Source organism: Alosa sapidissima, chromosome 6 (assembly GCF_018492685.1).
Source record: "Alosa sapidissima isolate fAloSap1 chromosome 6, fAloSap1.pri, whole genome shotgun sequence".
Lineage (NCBI taxonomy): Eukaryota > Metazoa > Chordata > Actinopteri > Clupeiformes > Clupeidae > Alosa > Alosa sapidissima.
In genome coordinates, this window is record NC_055962.1 from 32,049,689 (window position 1) to 32,069,943 (window position 20,255).

General features: G+C 40.0%; 1 protein-coding gene across 2 annotated transcripts; it reads right to left on the reverse strand.

Annotated features, from left to right (window-relative positions):
• Window positions 1-1,770: 1,770 nt before the first annotated feature.
• Window positions 1,771-19,762, reverse strand: LOC121711277 (interferon-induced GTP-binding protein Mx1-like). Of its 2 annotated transcripts, XR_006032277.1 has the most exons (14): window positions 19,536-19,762; window positions 14,551-14,747; window positions 13,988-14,125; window positions 13,146-13,300; window positions 12,008-12,146; window positions 11,715-11,913; window positions 11,501-11,579; window positions 11,101-11,223; window positions 10,464-10,596; window positions 9,363-9,521; window positions 9,149-9,225; window positions 8,732-8,995; window positions 7,150-7,440; window positions 1,771-1,927 (listed from the first exon to the last, which is right to left on the reverse strand). XR_006032277.1 is itself a non-coding variant. In XM_042094720.1 (13 exons), exons 1-13 carry the CDS (start codon window positions 19,685-19,687, stop codon window positions 7,213-7,215), a joined length of 2,043 nt encoding a protein of 680 aa, XP_041950654.1. In that variant the 5' UTR covers window positions 19,688-19,762; the 3' UTR covers window positions 6,833-7,212. The 2 variants fall into 2 exon arrangements, 1 of the variants encoding a protein (XP_041950654.1); XM_042094720.1 differs by lacking the exon at window positions 1,771-1,927 and having other exon boundaries at window positions 6,833-7,440.
• Window positions 19,763-20,255: the final 493 nt, after the last annotated feature.

A 20,255-nucleotide genomic window follows, 5' to 3' on the forward strand; every position in this document is an offset into this window, starting at 1 on the left:
ATCCTGCCCCACTATTAGTAGTTTTAAATCCAACCTAAAGACCTACCTCTTCTCCCTAGCTTTTAACACTCCCCCACTCCCTCACCTCTCCCTTTATTTATATGTTTATATGTATGTATATGTATTATTGTTATTATTATTAGTTTTATTATTATTATTATTATTATTATTTTTATTATTATTTTATGTAAAGCACTTTGGTGCAATGCTATTGCTTTGAAATGTGCTATATAAATAAATTTGACTTGACTTGACATTGTGTAGGGTTCCCTTGACGTCACGCGGACCTCTGTTCGGGAGGTCTAAAAGACGTCCACAAGACTTTGAGAGGACGTCCTGTAATGGTCACCGCGACGTTATGCGTGCAACGTTTATATTTCCGCGATGGTAAAAAAAACAAAAAAAAAACATGAAACGCGGTAATATGGTATGGTATTACATCCTAAGCTTCATCGCTGCTAGGAGAGGCAGACGGAACATAAACGCGCATTTATGACTTGCTCTACAACTATCCATCTTCACTTACCTCAAAGACTACTTACACGCATGTATGAAATCACGTCCTCCAAATGCATACATCAATGATGAGTAGACATGTACCTTTATACCGGGCTAGGATGTGCTGCTTTCACATCTACAGTGTAATTTTCTTAATAAACTAATACAACGTTTTAATGGGCATATCCCGTAGTATATTGTTCAAAACATCATCAGAGTAGGCCTAGGCTAGCCTAAGCTAAATTGTTCAAGCCATATTGTTTCAAAATATTAAAAACGAATAATAGCCAAAAATACTCAATGAATCACAATGCATTCTGAGAAGCAAAACTCAACATGAAATAAAGTAGGCCTACATGATAACTAGAATGCATTGACGTTATATCGATAAGGCGTTTTCTTGGACCTGTGATCAAACAGGGACAGCCTATAAATAGCCTATGTAAGCCCTTCCTGGAACATTGCAGATAGTCTAAAGAAAAATGTATCGTTTTCTCTAGGCTATGAATACTCTTTGTAGCCAACTTTAAGCTGAAATAAATAGATTCCAGATGTTTCTATTCTATATCATTTTTTATTAATAAACAGTAAGGCTCTGGTGAGGCAGAGATCTGCTCCTCGTCAGAAATCTCATCGGATATGTGCACTCTTTGCTGTTTCCACAAGGAGCTGATGTAACATCGGGAACAGCTATAGGCCTATGTGACACTTTTAAACGCGAGCATGCGTCAAATAAATTACAATGACATTTACACAAGTAATGAAGAAGCAGTATCCTTAATTCTTCTGAAATGTAGAGCTAGATCGTTTTGCTTTACAAATTAAGTAGTCACTTCTGTTGCTAGGCAACCCTAAACAAATACGTGGTCTGTTTTAAACATTTCTCTAGACCCCGTTTACACGAGCATGTGTATTTTTATAAACGAAGACATTTCCCTACGTTTGAGCCTTTCATTTAGACGCAAACGGAGAATTCGCCCCGTAAAACGGTTATCCAAAAAAACTCCGGCCAAAGTGATTTTTTGGAAAACTTTGTTTATGCGTTTGGTTGTAAACTGTGGTAAACGGAGTTTTGGGCAGCCAACGTCACAGTATGCGACAGAAGTACACCAAATGTGCGACCAATGTTTACATTTACATGTTCTCACGTGCGACTTTTCAGGGTTCTGATTGGATAATGTGAGCTTGAGCTTGTCGTTAGACTGCCACTGTGGTTTGGCGTGCTCATGACAGCATGTATGTACACGTGTTCGTGTAAACACATTTAAAAAAAAACGGTCTCGTGTAAATGCAGTTTTATTTGCAAACGTAGATGGCCAGATATTCGTTTAGGAAAATACCCTGCTTCGCGTAAACGTAGTCCTAGTTTTATTGCATCATATTCAGCTCCAAAGGTCGGTTCAGTCCCAATGCGGCCGTGTGTGTGTTTCTGAAAATAAAACAGATAATAAGTATGTGACTAGGTTAAATAAACCACTGCCTATTTAGAGCATGTTACATGCATCACGTAATGACAGTTATCTGAAGAAATGCGCATTGTAAGCTAGAAGCTAGAAGCTAAGAACAGCAACTTTGCTAATGTTACACCAAGCATCACATCAGCTAACATGAATTTGATAAAATCCCTTCCCTTGTTAGTAACGTTATACATTAACGTTAAACTCAAAATGTATGATAATTGCATTTTGTTAAACTCAAAATGTAATTATGTAGCACCATACATTTTGAGTTTAACGTTAACAACCTTTTTCCCAGTTTATGAAGTTGTGCGTCTATGAGCAAAGTAGAAACATATGGTTCTACTTTGCTCATAGACACACAACTTCATAAACTGTATGATATGTTGCCTTAGACTACGGTAGGCTAATGCAGCTAGAGCAGTGTTTCCCAAACTTTTTTTCAGGGGATCCATATTTTAAGAGTCACAAGCCATCGTGACCCAAGTCAATATGCATTATTCATGAATTACAAAATAAAGGTGGAGTTGACCATTATTGAACATTATGATGACATTTTATTGTTATTTATTTTTATATATGATATTTTATTGTTATGAGTGATCATCAGGCCTCTCATTTACAATACTTCTCAAGTTTCAAACAATGAAAAACAATGCAATTGAACCAGCAATATTAAAATAATAAGGTATCCAATACAGTAAGTAGCATATTTGGACATTAAAATGTAGGCTATTTAAAACGTAACGTATGCTAGCCCATTTCTTTTTCTTCTCAATATTCAATTGAACCAGCAATATTGGAACAAAATAATCAATAAAAGAATTACAAAAAGATTACAAATACAAAACATGGCTTTAATAACCTTTCAACCTTGCTAATGGGATAGGTGGGCCTGTCTGTGTATCTGTAGTGCGTTCCAGTCCGGGGTGCAGGAGGAGAGCGCAACACGCATATCAGGCGCAGCATTCAGTCTATTTCTGTGCTTTGTTTTCATTTTTGTGAGCACAGAAAATCCCAATGCGCACATACATGTAGTAGTGAAAGGAATAAGCATAGAAATACTGGCCCTACTGAGGACAGGATATTCTGACGAAATGCTTATCCAGAATGATGATAAGGTCACAGATACATAGCGTCTTTGCAGAGTGCGATCGCAGGTGAGCTGCAACAACTCAGTTTCTTCTGCAGTACTAAGCTAGCCTAGAAATCTAGACGCGCCCCTAGCGGGCTAGTCTAGCAACTCTCCGTTGGCTTGTGAGCTCCAGAAATCGAAACTTAATCAGGCCAATGAAATCGTGTCGTTAGGTGGGCTTAAAATAATGATTGATGGCAGAGTTGCAACGGTTTGGCTTGAATTCCCTGCTACTTGAAAACAAATAAGATGGATGTTGCTGCTGGCGAACAGTGTGACACGAGTTAAGCTTTTATTAAGTTGGCAAACGTTTGAACTAGCCAACTAGCTCCGCTGGTGGGAAACACATGGGACTCATAGCGCTGCCGCTGTCCTATTGCGTGCAGAGGGAATTTGAAAGACAACTGATTATCCCGCCCCTCGGACTGAGCACTGCGAACGGTGAGTGCCTAGACCCTACATTTTAATCTGGGTCTGGCTCGTCAGGCTAGGACTAAGCGTCAACTCAAGCAAAGACTCTGGACTCTCAAATTCAAAGGGGTTTTGGATCCACCTTTTATCATTCAGAATGTCATACCTCTCTGTTGGGAAATAGCGATGAAAATTCTCAATAAGCGCAGCGAGATGAGTTTGAATAAGAGCAGAGAGGTGTTTCACGTGTGTGGCCGCAACATCATGTTCTTCTACGTGCTGCAACACCGTGGGAAACATGTACAGTATAGACTTGGGTCTGGCCTTCTGAGTCGTGCAAGCCACAACTTCAAGGACTTTTGGAAAGCCTGAACATTTTTCCAATTAAGGAAAACATTGTCGTGCCGTCCCTGTAATTTCAAGTTTAGTTCATTGAGCGATGAAAAGATATCAGCCAGATAAGACAATTTGAGCAGCCAATCATCAGTGAATAATTCTGCAAGAGCGGACTTTTTCTGTGTGAGGAACGCATTTCGTTTCTAAGTTCATAGAATCTGGTCAAAACTCGGCCTTTTGACAACCAGCGCACTTCAGTGTGAAACAACAAGTGCGTGTGTTCTGCTCCCATGTCGGTGCACAGTTGATCAAACAACCGGTTGTTAAGTGCGCTGGCCTTAATGAAGTTTACAATGCGAATAACTTCGCTAAGTGGTTTGTCAAGGTCGGGGGGTATACCCTTGCATGCCAATGCCTGGCGGTGTATGAAACAATGATTCCATGTAATTTCCTTGCCTGCTGCCTCCTTTATTTGTTTTACAACTCCGCTATCCTTGCCTGCTGCCTCTTTTATTCGTTTTACAACTCCGCTATCCTTGCCTGCTGCCTCTTTTATTCGTTTTACAACTCCGCTATTCTTGCCTGCTGCCTCTTTTATTCGTTTTACAACTCCGCTATTCTTGCCTGCTGCCTCTTTTATTCGTTTTACAACTCCGCTATTCTTGTCTGTCATATTTGCGGCCCCATCGCTCGTTATGCACTCACAATTGCCCCAGTCAAGTCCACATCACATAGTCGTTCAAAACCCGAAATATCTGTTCTCCTGTAGTTCCCATAGGGATACTCAAGTAACACAACATGTCCTCCATACATTTATTTTCCCAGGCATACCTAACATAAACTAGCAAGGTTGCGCAATCTGAGACGTCAGTGCTCTCATCCAGCTGTATTGAGAAACACCCTGCTGCCTAGTCGGGTAACAAGCTGCTCCTTGAGGTTGTCTGCAATGTCATGTATTCTTTGTGAGACAGTGTTGTTACTCATGGGGATGCATTTTAATTTTTTAGCAGACTTCTCGTCAATGACCGCGCTAACCATGTCAATTGCGGCAGGCAAAATTAATTTTTCAGCGATAGTATGTGGCTGTTTCTCAATGGCCACACGGTAAGCAACCTGGTAAGAGGCGAGTTGGGCTTTGTCATTTAATGTGACATTTCTGCGGAGAACGTTTGCAGATGATTTCATCTCTTGTGCCTTTCTTTGAAAGAAATCTAATGGTTTGTCCACAAATTCGGGGTGCAGTGTTTCTAAATGTCTCTTAAGTTTAGTTGGCTTCAAACTCTCGTTCGCCAGTTTTTCACTGCAAATGACACACATTGGCCTTGCATCCTGGCTAGGACCAGCACAATTTACAAAGCCATAATTCAAAAAGTAGTCTTTGTACGGCCTTGCTGTTGTCGCTATTTTTATTTTCTTTGCAGGAGGCCGAGGCTCAGATGCCTGTGCTGCAGCGTTAATGCTAGCCTCATTTTCACATAGGCCTACACCCTCTGTATTTTCAACGCTAACACTAGTTGCAGATTCATTGCGGATTGGCACCTGACTTCCCTCGCTTTCCTGAAGTTCACTGACCTTTGCTGATTTATCATCATTACCCTTCTTTCTTGACAACCAAGCAAGCATTTCTCAACTTTATGTTAAACCTATCTGCAGGTAGCCTACACTCGTTCAGGGCTGGCAGATACGATTGGATTCGTCCAGAGCGGTATATATACGACTCTGGATTCGCCGACTCACTAGCTCCCTCATGTGTCAGAAAGGTATATTGCAGACCTACATCCTGACAAGGCGACCCCAAAAAAATCTCTTGCGACCCAGTCTTTGGCTACTTAAATAGATAGGTAGGCTACTTTATTCATCCCCAGACGTGTAACGTGAAGTCGTGCATGGATGTGATGTCTCCGTCCTGCAGGCGGTAGCCAGAGCGCTCTCAACTCCGCTGCCATGTGTGAATAAACAAACGTTCCCTCCATGTCCCCGGTATAACGTTATTGTCGGGTCATTAGGACGTCTTTGAAATGACCAAATGCAAATGTCATCCGAGGGACCTGACAGTGACGTCCCCAGAAAGTCCTGCACCGGACGTCGCGCAATAACCAAAGGATAACTTGCTCCGGACGTCAATAAGGTCACCGGAACGTCCGCTAGAGAACATGACGTTCGGGACCAATCGGGGACGTCGTGAATGTCCGCATAAGGTCTGGGGGACGTCGGGGATTCAGTCTTTTGAATTAGTTTGGCCTTGCCATGCAGTTGTAGGCTACAACGTGTCTCTTGCCGTTCCCTTCATGTGTTCTATCACAATGCTGTCTGCCCTCATGGACAGTAACTCCGTGATGTCTGCATCTTTCCAGGTCGGAGATTTTCTGGACAGCACTATGCCACTCCATCATAACACTGGCATTTAAGTCAGATCTAACCACATGGACGCACGAAAGAAACGTTACCGACACGCCCTCTCACTAGGTGTGAATTTTAACCGCATGTTCTACGCTTCGTTCAGACACAGCACATTTACATAATGTCCAGAGGAAATACTAGGGACTAGTAGAACCGGCTAAATTCGGACTTCCATATGACCGGGTATGTCGTTCAGATATATGGCCCCACCGTTTAACACCCACAGAACCTCCGGTCTTACACGTATGTCTGAAAGCGCTTATTGATTGCAGGTCATTAATAGACTGGGAAGTGTGAACGGGAGATGGGAGCTGTAGGAGAGTGAGGAGTAGGTGTGGCTGGAGGAGAAACTGTATAAGTATGTATATATACTCTTTTGATCCCGTGAGAGAAATTTGGTCTCTGCATTTATCCCAATCCGTGAATTAGTGAAACACACTCAGCACACAGTGAACACACAGTGAGGTGAAGAGCACACACTAATCCCAGCGCAGTGAGCTGCCTGCTACAACAGCGGCGCTCAGGGAGCAGTGAGGGGTTAGGGCACTTAGGGTTGAAGGGCACTTCAGCCGCTTCCTACTGGTCGGGGTTCGAACCGGCAACCCTCCGGTTACAAGTCCGAAGCGCTAACCAGTAGGCCACAGCTGCCCTGGCCTGCCCACGGCTGTTGTGACTGACACAATTGCTGTCCCTTTCAAAAAAGCCCATATGCCTGTGATTGAGTTGCAGATAATCTGTCACTAGTGTAATTCATAGCCATATGATCCATAGCCATAGTATAGAATAGACTTTTTTACCTTACAAAATATGATTATATAGAAATATTGAGTTGATGCTCATGCAGTGCATCACTGCTCTTAAGTAACATGTCCGTGGCTCAACCCATTAGATGAGACACTTCTATTTTTTTACCTTGCCACAATTTTAACAGCATTTGAAAAATATGGATGGGTCCACTGTCCATGGCCCAACTCTTCAACTCAGCTCTTGGCTGAGTTTCTCCTGAGCCAGGCTGAGGCGCTCGATGCGACTCTGCAGCTCGTTGCGGCGTCGGCCAACGTCTGAGCCCTCACTCAGGGCCTTCTCCAAATCCACGCCATCGATGAGGCTCAGCATCTCAGTACACAGTAACCGTGCTGACTCCTTCAACAAGAACAACTGGATCAGCATGGGGACCTGGTCTGCCAAGCGCTGAATCACTATCTGAGACAGAGAGAGGGTAATAGTTTAAGCAGTATTTCTCGGTAGTTTCACAAGCTGATAGGTCATCTCTTGAAATACACAAACATCAAATATTTAACTTTCTAAAACGGTTAATGGCGGCCTTACATTGTACGATTTTGGTCTGTTTTCACAGTCGGCGACTAAATTTTCAAAGTCGGACAGAAATCATGGGGGTTTTACTGGAATCACGGCACGCTCCCGTCAACTAGATTGTAAGGTGTCAATCTTGGCGGTTTTAAGTCAGTCAGAGTCAGTCTTTTTCTAGTTTTGCCGTTACGACAATATCAAACATGTTTGATATTATCGCAAGTCTTTCTAGTCGTGGCTCATGCAAATAGTGAGGTGAACAATAAAAACCAATAGTGACTTCTCTCCAACACCAAACAGGAAGGGGCAAAGTAGGCGACAGCTGTAGCAAGGGACCTGATGACACCCATGAATATGATAATTTGTTATTTCGTTTCTTATACATCATTAGTCGGCTCTTCCACGTGACAGAACAACTCTATATCGGTTAGGGATGTCACGTATGAACTGCAGAAACACGAACATATGACTTTGAGTTTAGTAGGCTATTATTTCAGTTCCTGTTCCTATCTATTGCAGGATGGGTAATAATTTAAAGGAATCTAGTTGCAGTCTTGTAAATAGTGACCCTGCAAGATCCTTAGTCATTGCAAAATTATAGTCTGTGACTTAAAACTCTATTACTTGTCTTTAGATGTGTTCAGAAGCCGCGGTGGGCTAAGCAGGGGGAAATCAACTTGTCTTACACGCACTAAATAATCCAATGTCCACACACTTGCTCCCGTTTCTTTAGTGTATTGCCCTCCATCTCAATCCAGACTCCAATAGTCCTTTTAGACTCCAATAGTCTTTCGTATGCAAGGCAGAGCAAAACGTTCAGATACAAGGCCTTTCAATGAGTCCATGCGATGTGCGAAGTGCGGTACAAGAATAGCCTTCCCCCGTGCTCACCCCACGCCAAACTGAACTCAAGCGCAGGTGTCAGGTAGGACTAATTAAGACTTCAATTGCGCACCACACACGCCCAGCGCCACACCCATGTCCCATAATAACCAATAAACAAAAACACAAATCAAAGTAAACCAATACCCATAAAGCAAAATATAAAGAAAACATTTATGGCTCCTACAATGTGAAAGGGTCTTTCAAAAATCTTTTCCAAATATTTCCAAAGTCTGTCAGTGTAAGGAGGGCTTAACTTGAATTGTTAATTTTATTTACAAACACAATGGTGGTACTACACCTCATAGTATGCCTCAAGCATTGCAGGGTACTGGGCCTTGCTATCATATCGAGGAGACACAGAAGAGGAATCAAAGAAAGGCTCCTGACTGCTATCCTCAGATGCATCTCCACAGGGACTGAAGGCCTTCGCAGGATCTGCACCTCTCAGGGTTTTGGAATATGTTCTGTCCTGCGTGTAGACCAGCTGCTCCATCTTGAACTGTTCCCGGATTCTTTTCTCCACTCTGACCTCCTGTCTCGACTGGATTTTGTCTATCTTGTTCTGAGTATACACACAAAAGGAAATATGCTTACATTTGTGTGATGAGGCTAACTATTTCTAGAAATAATAGTTTCTTCACCAATAACATTGAAAACATTTTTTATGAAAGGACAACGTTGTGGTGAAGGTGCCGGTTTCAGTTTTCAAATTTACCATTGTGACACACTGGAGGAACGGGTAGTTTGAGAAACAAGTGTTTAAAGCATCACCAAAGTACTTATCAATTGCTCCTACAAAGAAAACATAATGTCTGTTATTCACCTGTTTATACTTGGCCAGAGTGTCACTGAAACAACAATAAAAGACTAATTTCAAAATAATGAATAAAATTTGTGAAGAATACATTATTCTTTCTTTGATAAGATACCTCTGATGGCTCTCAAAGTGTGCAATGCAGGGTCCAATAGTTTCATCACCAGTTTCTGTACGACCACCTCAAACACTTTGTAGTTGCTGAAACCAGGGAGCTCTCTTCCTCTGTGCTTCTCGTCATACTGTTCCACCACATTGATTATCTCTTTAGAATCTGTTATGGTAAAGTACACAGAAATAGTTGTAATACACTTTGAAGAAATGACTTTAAGAATATCCTCCTGAGTGCTAGTCATTCAAATAATGCCCAATGCGTAGTGGTGTTCTTTCACCTCTTCAAAGAAAATGGTGTCCTTCACCAGAGCTGAATTATTTCCATTGAGCAATTTTTGCCTTAAAATATAAAAATATTGTGAGGGAACGCAATGATATTGTGAGGGGATACGAACAGAGCTAAAAGAAATCACCACCTTGACTGTTTAGGGGGCTCTACTGTATTATGATGTGATCATGCTTGCTCATTTCCTTCCAAAACATTGCTCAAGTTAAAGGTATCTAATGCAATTTCAGGTATTTTGGCGGCTCTAAAGCTCCCCCTAGCATCACAGAATATTTATATTTTACTTTGCCGTTGTAAATACCTCTCATGGCTTGAGCCCTTCCCTCTGAACACGCCACATGTGCATTTGTTTTGGAGCTGAAGGACTAGCAACAGGTGAAGACAATCTCCAAAGAGCTTTATATACTGACCAGGTAATGTTTCACGATTCTCATGAAATGTCTCCGAGGCACCGTCAACTAAATCGTAAGGCTAGTTCTCTATCTGTGGGGCGCTGCCAGTTATGCTAGAAGCACGATTCTCCCAATTAAAAGTTTGTTTACCATCAAAATTACTTTAATACTGTTATATTATAAAACAACTATATGTTGCCTTTAACAAATATTATTTGGCCATTTTTTCCCCTGGAAATCAGGAGGCGAAGATAGATAGATAGATAGATAGATAGATAGATAGATAGATAGATAGATAGATAGATAGATAGATAGTTAGTTAGTTAGTTAGTTTACATTATTCATCTCCAAAATGGGTTAAAGGGTATTGAGGTACCACAACAAAAAGTACCACAAAAAGTATATCTATGTTAGTAAAACTCACATGAGGTTTGGCTCTTCTCAAGTTCATCTTTCCACTTTTTATAATGGTGCCGCAGGAGCACAAACAGGTTGCCATCATTGACACCTTCACCAGATGACAACTGGTTTATCTTGTCGTTGAACTGGTTTATGGTCTGTGAAAAGATAAAAAATTAAAGAAATTATGCACAGCAATACCATCTAGGCTGATGATTATACACTACATTTGATTCAGGGCTGTGCCCTGACCTCCCTCTCCTCTACTTCCTTTAAAGCCATGATGGCTACATGTATGCATAACTCCAGCATGGGAATTTACACCAGAGCTTTAAAGCCATGATGGCTACATGTATGCATAACTCCAGCATGGGAATTTACACCAGAGCTGTATTTGAAGTGTTTTTCAGTTGTCTACTGTTATAGAGTTATTGAGCACATACTGTATGTCACAAGGTTAAATTGTCAGGGAGTATAATGGATTTACCTATTTAAAAAATATGAATAAAAATATATACATGTAAAAGATATATTTGAATACCAAGACTTGTGACAGGTGAGGGACATTAGTCTCTGTGTTGCACAGTTGGTTTGATGTCAAAAAGTCAATTGGCCAGGTTATTTTAGCCTATTTAGCCTGTTAGGTGCTATACTGTACTCACAGCAATGAGGTAGGTTTTCCTCTCTGAGGGATCTGTGGGAGGACCCTCCGTACACTGGCCCAGTTGCTTCCTTGTCTCCAACAGCTCAATTTTAATATGTTCTGATAGTGTTGGAAGAAAGTTCTGAAACCCATACATACATGATCAAACACACACACACACACACACACACACACACGCACCGGGAGAGAGAAAGCGAGAGAGACAAAGAGCAAGAGAGTGAAAATGACATGCTTTTGCTAACACTTGTTGGAATGATGTTGAGTTCTTCATAGATCTCCATTAGGTGCATTGCACACAAATACGGTGACGATCAACTCATTTTGGTTTGGGCAGTCATTCTCCAGACCATGGCTACATTCTGACAACAAGCACATTGTGATACTTCTCATGTACTTACTTTGATGTGGCCTACCAGTTCTTGGGTCAGTTTCATGGCAAGGCTCTGTGTTGTGGCCTTTCCTTCATTGAAAAGATGGCTATGAGGCAGTCATGCAAAAATAAATTCACAGTTATATAATTACCACTCATGTTTCCATCCATTCTGTTTGGTGTGGTTTTCAATGGAAAGGAAAAGATGTGAATATTTATTTGCCAAGTTGGCCACCATTTACCTGAAGTACTTGTGTTGGCTAAAGAAATCTCTCTCCATCCTGGTGGCCTCTGCTAGAGGTGTCTTGTCCTGAATTTGCTGCTGACCACGACATTTCACAACTATGTAGCCTTTGCTCAGTGGAATGACTTGATTGTTAACAATATCCAAAACGTTCTTTTCTGTGCCACGATCTACAAGGTCAGGCTTAGTCAGAATGGCTGCAAACACATATTAATTAAAATGTTCAAGTTATAAGACACATTCATATCATTTTGATATTAATAAAAGTAAGATATTAGAAAATAGTATTACCCAAAGTTCTTTTTCCTTCTGGATCTACTTCCTGGGCCATTCTAAGAGCTTCAGTTGTTGCTATGTCAACATTACATGGAACCACCACCAAGTTGATGGTTTCACTCTTCTCAATAAAGCTGAGAATGAGCCTTTTAATCTACAATAGACAAAAATGAGGGTGGTTTATTTCATCCAGTAAAAACAACCAAATATATTATTCTCATTCTCAAGTCTGATGTCACCACAGTATACCATAACTACATATTGACAAGTTAAACAATTTAACATACTCAAAGTATAAAAACTAAAGTATAAAAAACCATAAGAGTAAGAATAAAGTAAAATTGGCAAGCACATAAAAGAAGCAGTTTGGGAATGAGTCAATGCAAAAAAGAGGTATGTTAAAAGAGGCATGTTAAAAGAGGCACGTTAAAAGAGGCATGTTAAAAGAGGCATGTTAAAAGAGGCATGTTAAAAGAGGCATGTTAAAAGAGGTATGTTAAAAGAGGCATGTTAAAATAGGTATGTTATGTTATAGGGTTATAAAATGAAAGCTTTCCTAGACAAATGTGTTTTTAAGAGGGACGTAAAACAGTCCACCCTGGCAGTAGATCTGACATGTGGACAGAGAGTATTCCACAGGTGGGGGGTCACAGAGGAAAACGCTCCGTCACCCCTGTGATCAGACGAACGCAGGGAGTGTGTAGGAGAGCGTGGGTGAAGGAGTTCAGTCAGGTAAGCTGAGGCAGAGCTACTGTATGTAGGGCCTTGAGTATGAGGAGAAGGGCTTTGAAGCCTCTGCGGAACAGGGAGCCAGTGGAGGTCTTGTTACAGGGGTAATGTGATGGCAGAAAGGGGTGGATGTGAAAGATCGAGCAGCTGAATTTTGCCTAATATGTTGTAGTTTGTTTGAGTAGTCTGAGTAGGCGAGAGGGGAGGCCACTGAAGAGGGCATTGCAGTTGTCCAGTCGGAAGGAGATGAGGCTGTGTATTACACAATCAGTATCAGAGTGTGACAGGAGTTGCCGGATCTTTGTTGTGTCATCAAAGGTGAGGCAAAAGTTATTGAGGGTTTTGGTGTGACACTTTGAACTAATGATGATGGTAGAACAGTTTGAATTTTTGTTTGAATACAATTTTTTTTTAAAAACCTCACCTGGTCTCCAATGTCCTCAGGCTGGCCTTTAACAGGCACCCGGGCTATGCCGGGTAAATCAATCAGAGTGAGGTCACACACTTCAGGAGACATGATCTCCAGACTGATCAGCTCGTCACAGATCTCATTACCGTCTCCAGCCAGCTCATTCTGGGCTGATGGACACATTAAACAGCACAGTCAGTAAATACTAAAAGAAACCTTAACTTACCTTTTGTGTTATATATACCATAACGTCTTTTTTCATCCATTGTACCACTTTATTTACCTTTTTTAATCTATTTTACCATCTTTATCATGATTAATTATTTATTTACCTTTTTCTTTTCACATTTCTATTATTTAATTCAATGTTATAGTAGGTGATGTCTCTGCTGTATGTTTGATGATTTAATTTAATGTCATTTTTTTAATGAAAATCATTTTTTTGACATCAGTTTTCAATCAATTTAATCACTTTAATTCATGTACCCTTTCATTCATTTAACCTTTTCTTTTATCTATTTTACCATTTGTAGCATTGTGTTATTATCATTTTCCTTTTTGCATTTACTGTATCATTCATCTTTCTTACTTTAAAAGTTTACTGTATTTATGACAATATGTTTTGCTGTGTCTACTGGTAATTTTTATTTGTCTTGTCTTTTTTCTATGCACTGTTGTCTATTCAGCACTTTGTGGAAGGTTTGATTAAAAAAAAAAAAACAGTTTCCATTTTTAACGTAGGTTTTTATTTATGACATTTAATAAGCACATCTGTTTCCTAAGCAAACATCATGTCTACATGTGACCCCAGCATGCATAAGAGGACCTCAATATTATACCCCCACCTTTCACCTTACCATCAATGACATACTTCTCCACTAGACTGGAGTCTGTGAACTCTTCCTGCATGCCGCTGTAGGATATGATGGCCTTCCACTGTAACCCTCCCTTCAGCTTTCTCAACTTCAGCATCAGCGGGCATCGAGTCACAATACCTGATGGAAAAGAGGCACATCTGGATAAGCCACTTCTGATAAGAGGAATGGCAAAGCATACATGTTTGTTTTATTACAAACAAGTAATCAAGGACAAAATACACATGACACAGATACAGTATAAAAACGACTTCTCATATGACTACTAGTATGACTACTAGTGTTATGTAACATAAATTGAATGCTTGGTGGCTAACTAATGGCCAAATGCACCAAACTCAATGAAATTTTGCAAACAACAAAAGCAAGTATAGGATTTTTTTTTTTTGGGGGGGGGGTGCTTATGCCTGTTATGTGAGTGTGTGTGAACATGTTTACAAAGACTGAGCTAAGGCTGGCAATATGATTTCATCGCTACAAAGACTGGGCTAAGTCTAGCAATATGACCTCACCGTTATGACTGGGCTAAGTCAACACAATCTCACCTCTTCCTCTGGGGAGAGCTACTCCAGACAGCGCCTCCAACACGGAGCTCTTTCCTGAGCTCTGGTCTCCAATCACAGCTATGGCAGGCAGGGCCAGATCCTTATCGATGCCCATTAGACGGAGGGAGTCGATGAGGTCTAGATAGGGTCGAACTCGCTCAGTCAAATGGATATGAACTACTCCTTCCATTTCCACACTGAAGTTAGAGAAAGCCAAAAACACAGCACAATTAGAACACCAAACTTAATCACAAAGTATACTATTGTATATTAATTGTGTATTAAATGAGGAAGACAATAGCCTAGGGCTCTGAAGGATAATAGTTTTTATGTTAAGTTTTATTAGTCTTGTAGGAAATTCCTGTAGGAAATGTGTTCTCTGCATTGTATTCATCTGAGGGGTAGTGTACACACATACATACACACACTTAGAGCAGTGAGCTAACCAGGAGCACACAGACACATGGAGCAGTGGGCAGCCCGAGGCGCAGTTGGTGGTTAGGTGCCTTGCTTAAGGGCACCTCATCCGAGGATGTGGATGTGGGAGAGCGCTGTTCAATCACGCCCCCCCCCCCCCCCCACACACACACACACACACACACACACACACACCTACACCCACATTTTTTTTAGGGACTCCCACTATGTAAAATATTGATATTGATATATTGACAAAAGGAACAGGGTTGTGTAGGTGAATGGAAAGGAATAAGATTATGTGGAGGAATTGCTACTCATCTTGTTAAGTAATAGCTGTTTACATTTTAGAAACGCATTACTGTAGTCTACAATTTATCAGACCCCCTCCCCAACTCCAATTCCTGTGGACCAAACCAGACTCTCGTGAAATTAGACTTATTAGGGGTCATGAAGCTTTTTGATGATAAATGCTATCAAAATAAGGATACAATTATAAACATCTCTTCATGTTTCTTCACATCTCTTGTTTTTTTTGTTGTTTGTTTTACATTTTAGGGGATTTTTTTCATTACTGCAACGTCTCCATAACTGGATTTGGGTTCTTTGAGATGGAAATATTGGTTATTAAAAAAAAGAAGCTTCAGTGCATTTTAACTATAAAGAGTTACATAAAAGAAACATGTGGTATTTAGTGATCATTAGTAAATGTAAGGAAAATAATAAGGATTAATAAGGAATAAAAATGTGTCACCAGACCAATTTTCTCATCCTCCGCAACAATTTTCAATCATTGTTTAAGTGCTCAAGGAACTTACTTTTTCAAGGAATCAAGGGACAGTATTGACTGTGACCCTCAAGATGGATACCAGGTAAACAGTTTTTTTTTATCTCTCCAGACAAAAGTTAAGAGTTTGTCTGTCATAGTACCCATACATAGTACACAACTTTTGAAGTATTAAAAAAAAATGCTGTTTTTTTTATTGTTATATACCCTATTATGGTCTAAATATAAACAGTTAAGGAAAGTTTAGGTAGCAAAAAGGTTCAAGGTCACTCATCCTCCGCAACACCATAATCATTCACAGCAACAATTGAGGGGCTGTTGCAGTGGAGAGACGCAATGTTTCGGTAATGAGAAACAGACTTATGAAGGATATATAACTATAAATCTTGCTCATTTCCATATATATAACATGATATTTGCCTTGAGCAGCAAACAAAATAGATGTTACAACCCTCCCAGTAGGGGTGACTAATTTTCCATTTTTATGTGGTGTTTCCAAAAAAAAAAAATGCATGGATGCAATATAGGCTAGGCAACCTCCTATAATTCGCCTGATTAAATAGTTTTACAGTAAAACAATGTATTTTCTTTTTGTTGTAGGTCTTTGTATAAAACATTCAAGTATGATATGTATTTTGTTGCAGGCAAATCTATTGAAAAGAAAAGGGCATCAGTGAAAGACAGGCTGGCAAGTCATAAGGAAAAAGATATACTGTACAGTAATCCAGAGTTACTTGAGTAGGGAAAAAAAGAGCGAGAGAGGTTAGGGGACAGCTAGCCTGGCCTTGCCTTCCTACGTACTGGGGGCAACTTGGGGGGCAGGTTTTCTTTTCTTTGCATAGCAGGTGGTAACACCACACAGCAGTCATAATATATGCCAAATGCGTGCCATATGAATGCCAAATGTGTGATATATTAAAGCCAAATGCATACCATATTAATGGCAAATGTGTGCCACATTAATGGCAAATGCGTGCCGTATTAATAATAATAATAATAATAATAATAAAGCTTTATTTGTATAGCACCTTTCATACACAGAATGCAGCTCAAAGTGCTTTACATTTGAAGCATGTAACACAATAATAGTCAGTCAGTCATTATCAATCACTTTTCTTTGCTGTTTATGATATACTCAGCAACATATCAAAAATATAGAAAATGACGTCATAAGACTGGCAGCCTTAACCCTCTTACCCCCCACAAGCACGCCATATGGCAACTGTTGCAAGGAAAAACTCCCATATTCCAGGAAGAAACCTTGAGCAGAACCTGACTTAATAGGGGGAGCCCATCTGCTTCTGGCTGGCTGCGCCCTCCAATAGTAGCAGATGTAGAATAATCTGAAAATGTAGTCTACAGGATAAGATGAGTTAACTAAAAGCTTTCCTGTACAGGTATGTTTTCAGATCTTTTTTAAAAATATTTACTGAACTCGCCTGCTTGATGTACAGAGGCAGGGTGTTCCATAGTTTGGGGGCATAATGGATAAACGCAGCTTCTCCACTTTGTTTGTGGAGCACTTTGGGTACGATTAAAAGATTAGAATTGGATGATCTAAGTTTCCTTTGTGGTTGATAAGATATTAAAAGCTCAGAGATATATGAAGGTGCTATGCCATTCAGAGCTTTGTAAGTAATTAACATAACCTTAAAATCAATTCTATAGGAAATAGGGAGCCAGTGCAGTTCAGCCAACACAGGGGTGATGTGTTCTCTCTTCTTAGTCTTAGTTAAAAGTCTAGCCGCAGAGTTCTGTATGAGTGCCAATTTCTTTAGATGTTTTTTGGGAAGACCAGTGAAAAGTGCATTGCAGTAGTCTAACCTGCTAGTGATAAAGGCGTGAATTAGTTTTTCTGCATCTTGTTGAGTTAAAAAGGGCCGCACTTTGGCAATGTTTCTCAAGTGGAAATAGGCTGTCTGAGTAACTTTACTGATATGGGGCTTAAAACTTAACTCTGCATCTAAGATGACACCGAGGCTTGTTACTTTTGGTTTGACCTGGTGTGCCAAGTTCCCCAGATTACTAAGAATAATATCTCGCTTTAGTTTTGGTCCAACCAGAAGTACCTCTGTTTTGTCATCATTTAGTTTCAAAAAGTTTTTGCACATTTCACTGCCTTGACTAAACAACAGCCAGTAGCACTGGAATAAGTAACTGCTCAAAACCTTTGCTGGTTTTAAACCTTGCAATGTTGGTTTATAATGACAATACCTTGACCACATAATGAGGCTACGAAACCATCTCCGTATGATATCGCTAATTAAACTCAGCTGTTAGCGCATAGTCATAGTTGCTGTTAAAATGCCTACTATGCTAGCGCTGGGAATCTAAACACTTCAACACCAACATGTAGCCTAACATGTTCAAAACTATTGCGTGTTATGGGTTAAGACATGACATTTTTTGATGCATTTGGGAACACACTGAATTAACTGGAAAGTAGAGTCCCTGTTACTGTAGATTAGCTTGCTTGCAAATGCCGTTGTCCATGACCCTGGCAGTTCTATGGCAAGCAGTTCTATGGCAAACCGCCTACACTGGGTAAACTTGAAAGCAGAGCTTACCATTGTGTGTGCATGCATGGCAAGCTGTTTTAACATTTAAATGTATTATTCGTAGGAGCAATGAGATATTGATAGTAAATTGAATATAACAATTCAATTTCATGTTCAAATTTGTCAATAAAAAAAAAAGCAATTCATGCTTTAGACCATTTTAATTTAAAACATTTTAAAAACAAAGTACCGGTTCAGGCACCGTTTCGGCACCGGCACCATTTTTAAAGTATCGATTTAGCACCGGTATCGGATAAAACCCAAACGATGCTGGCCCTTTTAATAATCAAAATAGAGAAGAGACGCACACTCAAACCTGTGTAAAAATCTTTTAATTTGCCACCTTTCTTCACTGACCTTGGGGACATGGTTTATTTAATTTGTAGTCCATTAAGCCCATTTTTGGGGCTAAGGCACACCAAAAATCAAACCAAAACACCAAGGGACACCGGCTTATGGTTACTGATTGTAAAGTATGTCACACACATTATTATCTAGGCAATAACAGGAGTGTTAATTCTCGTGATTATATGTTTCTCTATACAGTGTGTTCTTGAGCTGAGACCATAGTGATAGGCATATGCTCACATGATGTTGATTGATATTTTTAATCTAGAAGCTGTGCCATCTATGTATTTAAAATAGCACTCTAGCCTATTTCATGAGTTTGTATAAATGCATTGGGTTCCTCAAAATTCCACGCCACACCTCACTTTGCCTCATTTTTTGCCTAATTTTTAGTTTAAAATATTCCAAAAATGTATACAAATGACCAATGGATTGTGAAGTACCAACTGTTTTGACGTAATGTCAAAAGCTTAAGCCCACTGAAGGTTATAAAGTGCTGTGTGTTAACCTTTTCCTTTGCTTAATTTGCTTTGTCTGTTTCTCAATGAAAGTTTGCAACTTTAAGGATGTTTGCATGGGAAGTGCTTTGGTGCAACTGCTGCTTCCTGTCAGTCACTTCACTGTCCTATTATGTTAATGGCACAAACTTATCAAAGTAAAAAATAAAAAAAATAACTTATCAAAGTAAAAAATACTTATCAAAGATGTTTGCACAGATTTGAGCGGATACCCCTCTTCATTCAGACACAGAGCTTTAACATGACTGAATGATTGCAGTGACTGCTCACACACAGGGCTAGGCCCAATAAACACAAAACAAAATTAAAATGGATGATTACCAGCATTCAAATAAATAGATAGAAAGAAGCTCTTACATCACAGATGCATTTTCTTGGCTTTCCGCCGAGGCCTCAAACTCAGTACATGCTGTCCTGTGAGTTTTTGCCAGCTTCGCCTTTTTTCCCTCAGTCGCACCTCTTAATTTCCGTTTGTTTTTCACCGTGGAATTCGGTTTCTCCGGGTCCATTGCTTCTAGACTCACTATTTCAATGTGCTCAAAATGTAATACAAAGTGAAAGACAGTTCAACACTCACACTCTAACCAGTCTGCTACTGCCAAACCCCTTTCTGGTGCTTGCTCTATAAATGGCATAGACTGTGAGGCAACACTGAAAACTTTTTTAGTAAGATTGCGTGAGCACTGGAATACAGTGGAAAGTGGAAACTTTGGAAACAGGCTCATTTTCACATGTACGCAGTAGCAACACATCAGATGTTTCAATACCTCAAGAATATATGGTAATTTGTAAATTAAATGCATGATAAATAATAATATTATCCTATTTTGTCATTGCATGGCACACACACGTCATATGATCGGATTTGGTTTGAACCAGTGACAGACTACTGTGCTGTGACTTTTCTACTTTTCTAGTGGATCTGGGTTTGCTTTGCTGTTTGGACATAAAAACATACCAACCATAACCACTTAATTAATTAAATACAAGGCGAAAAGATGAGTCACAAGATTGCAGAACATTAGGTAACTCATTCCACAACGAGGAATCACAGAGGAAGAGTCCCGACTGTGACCT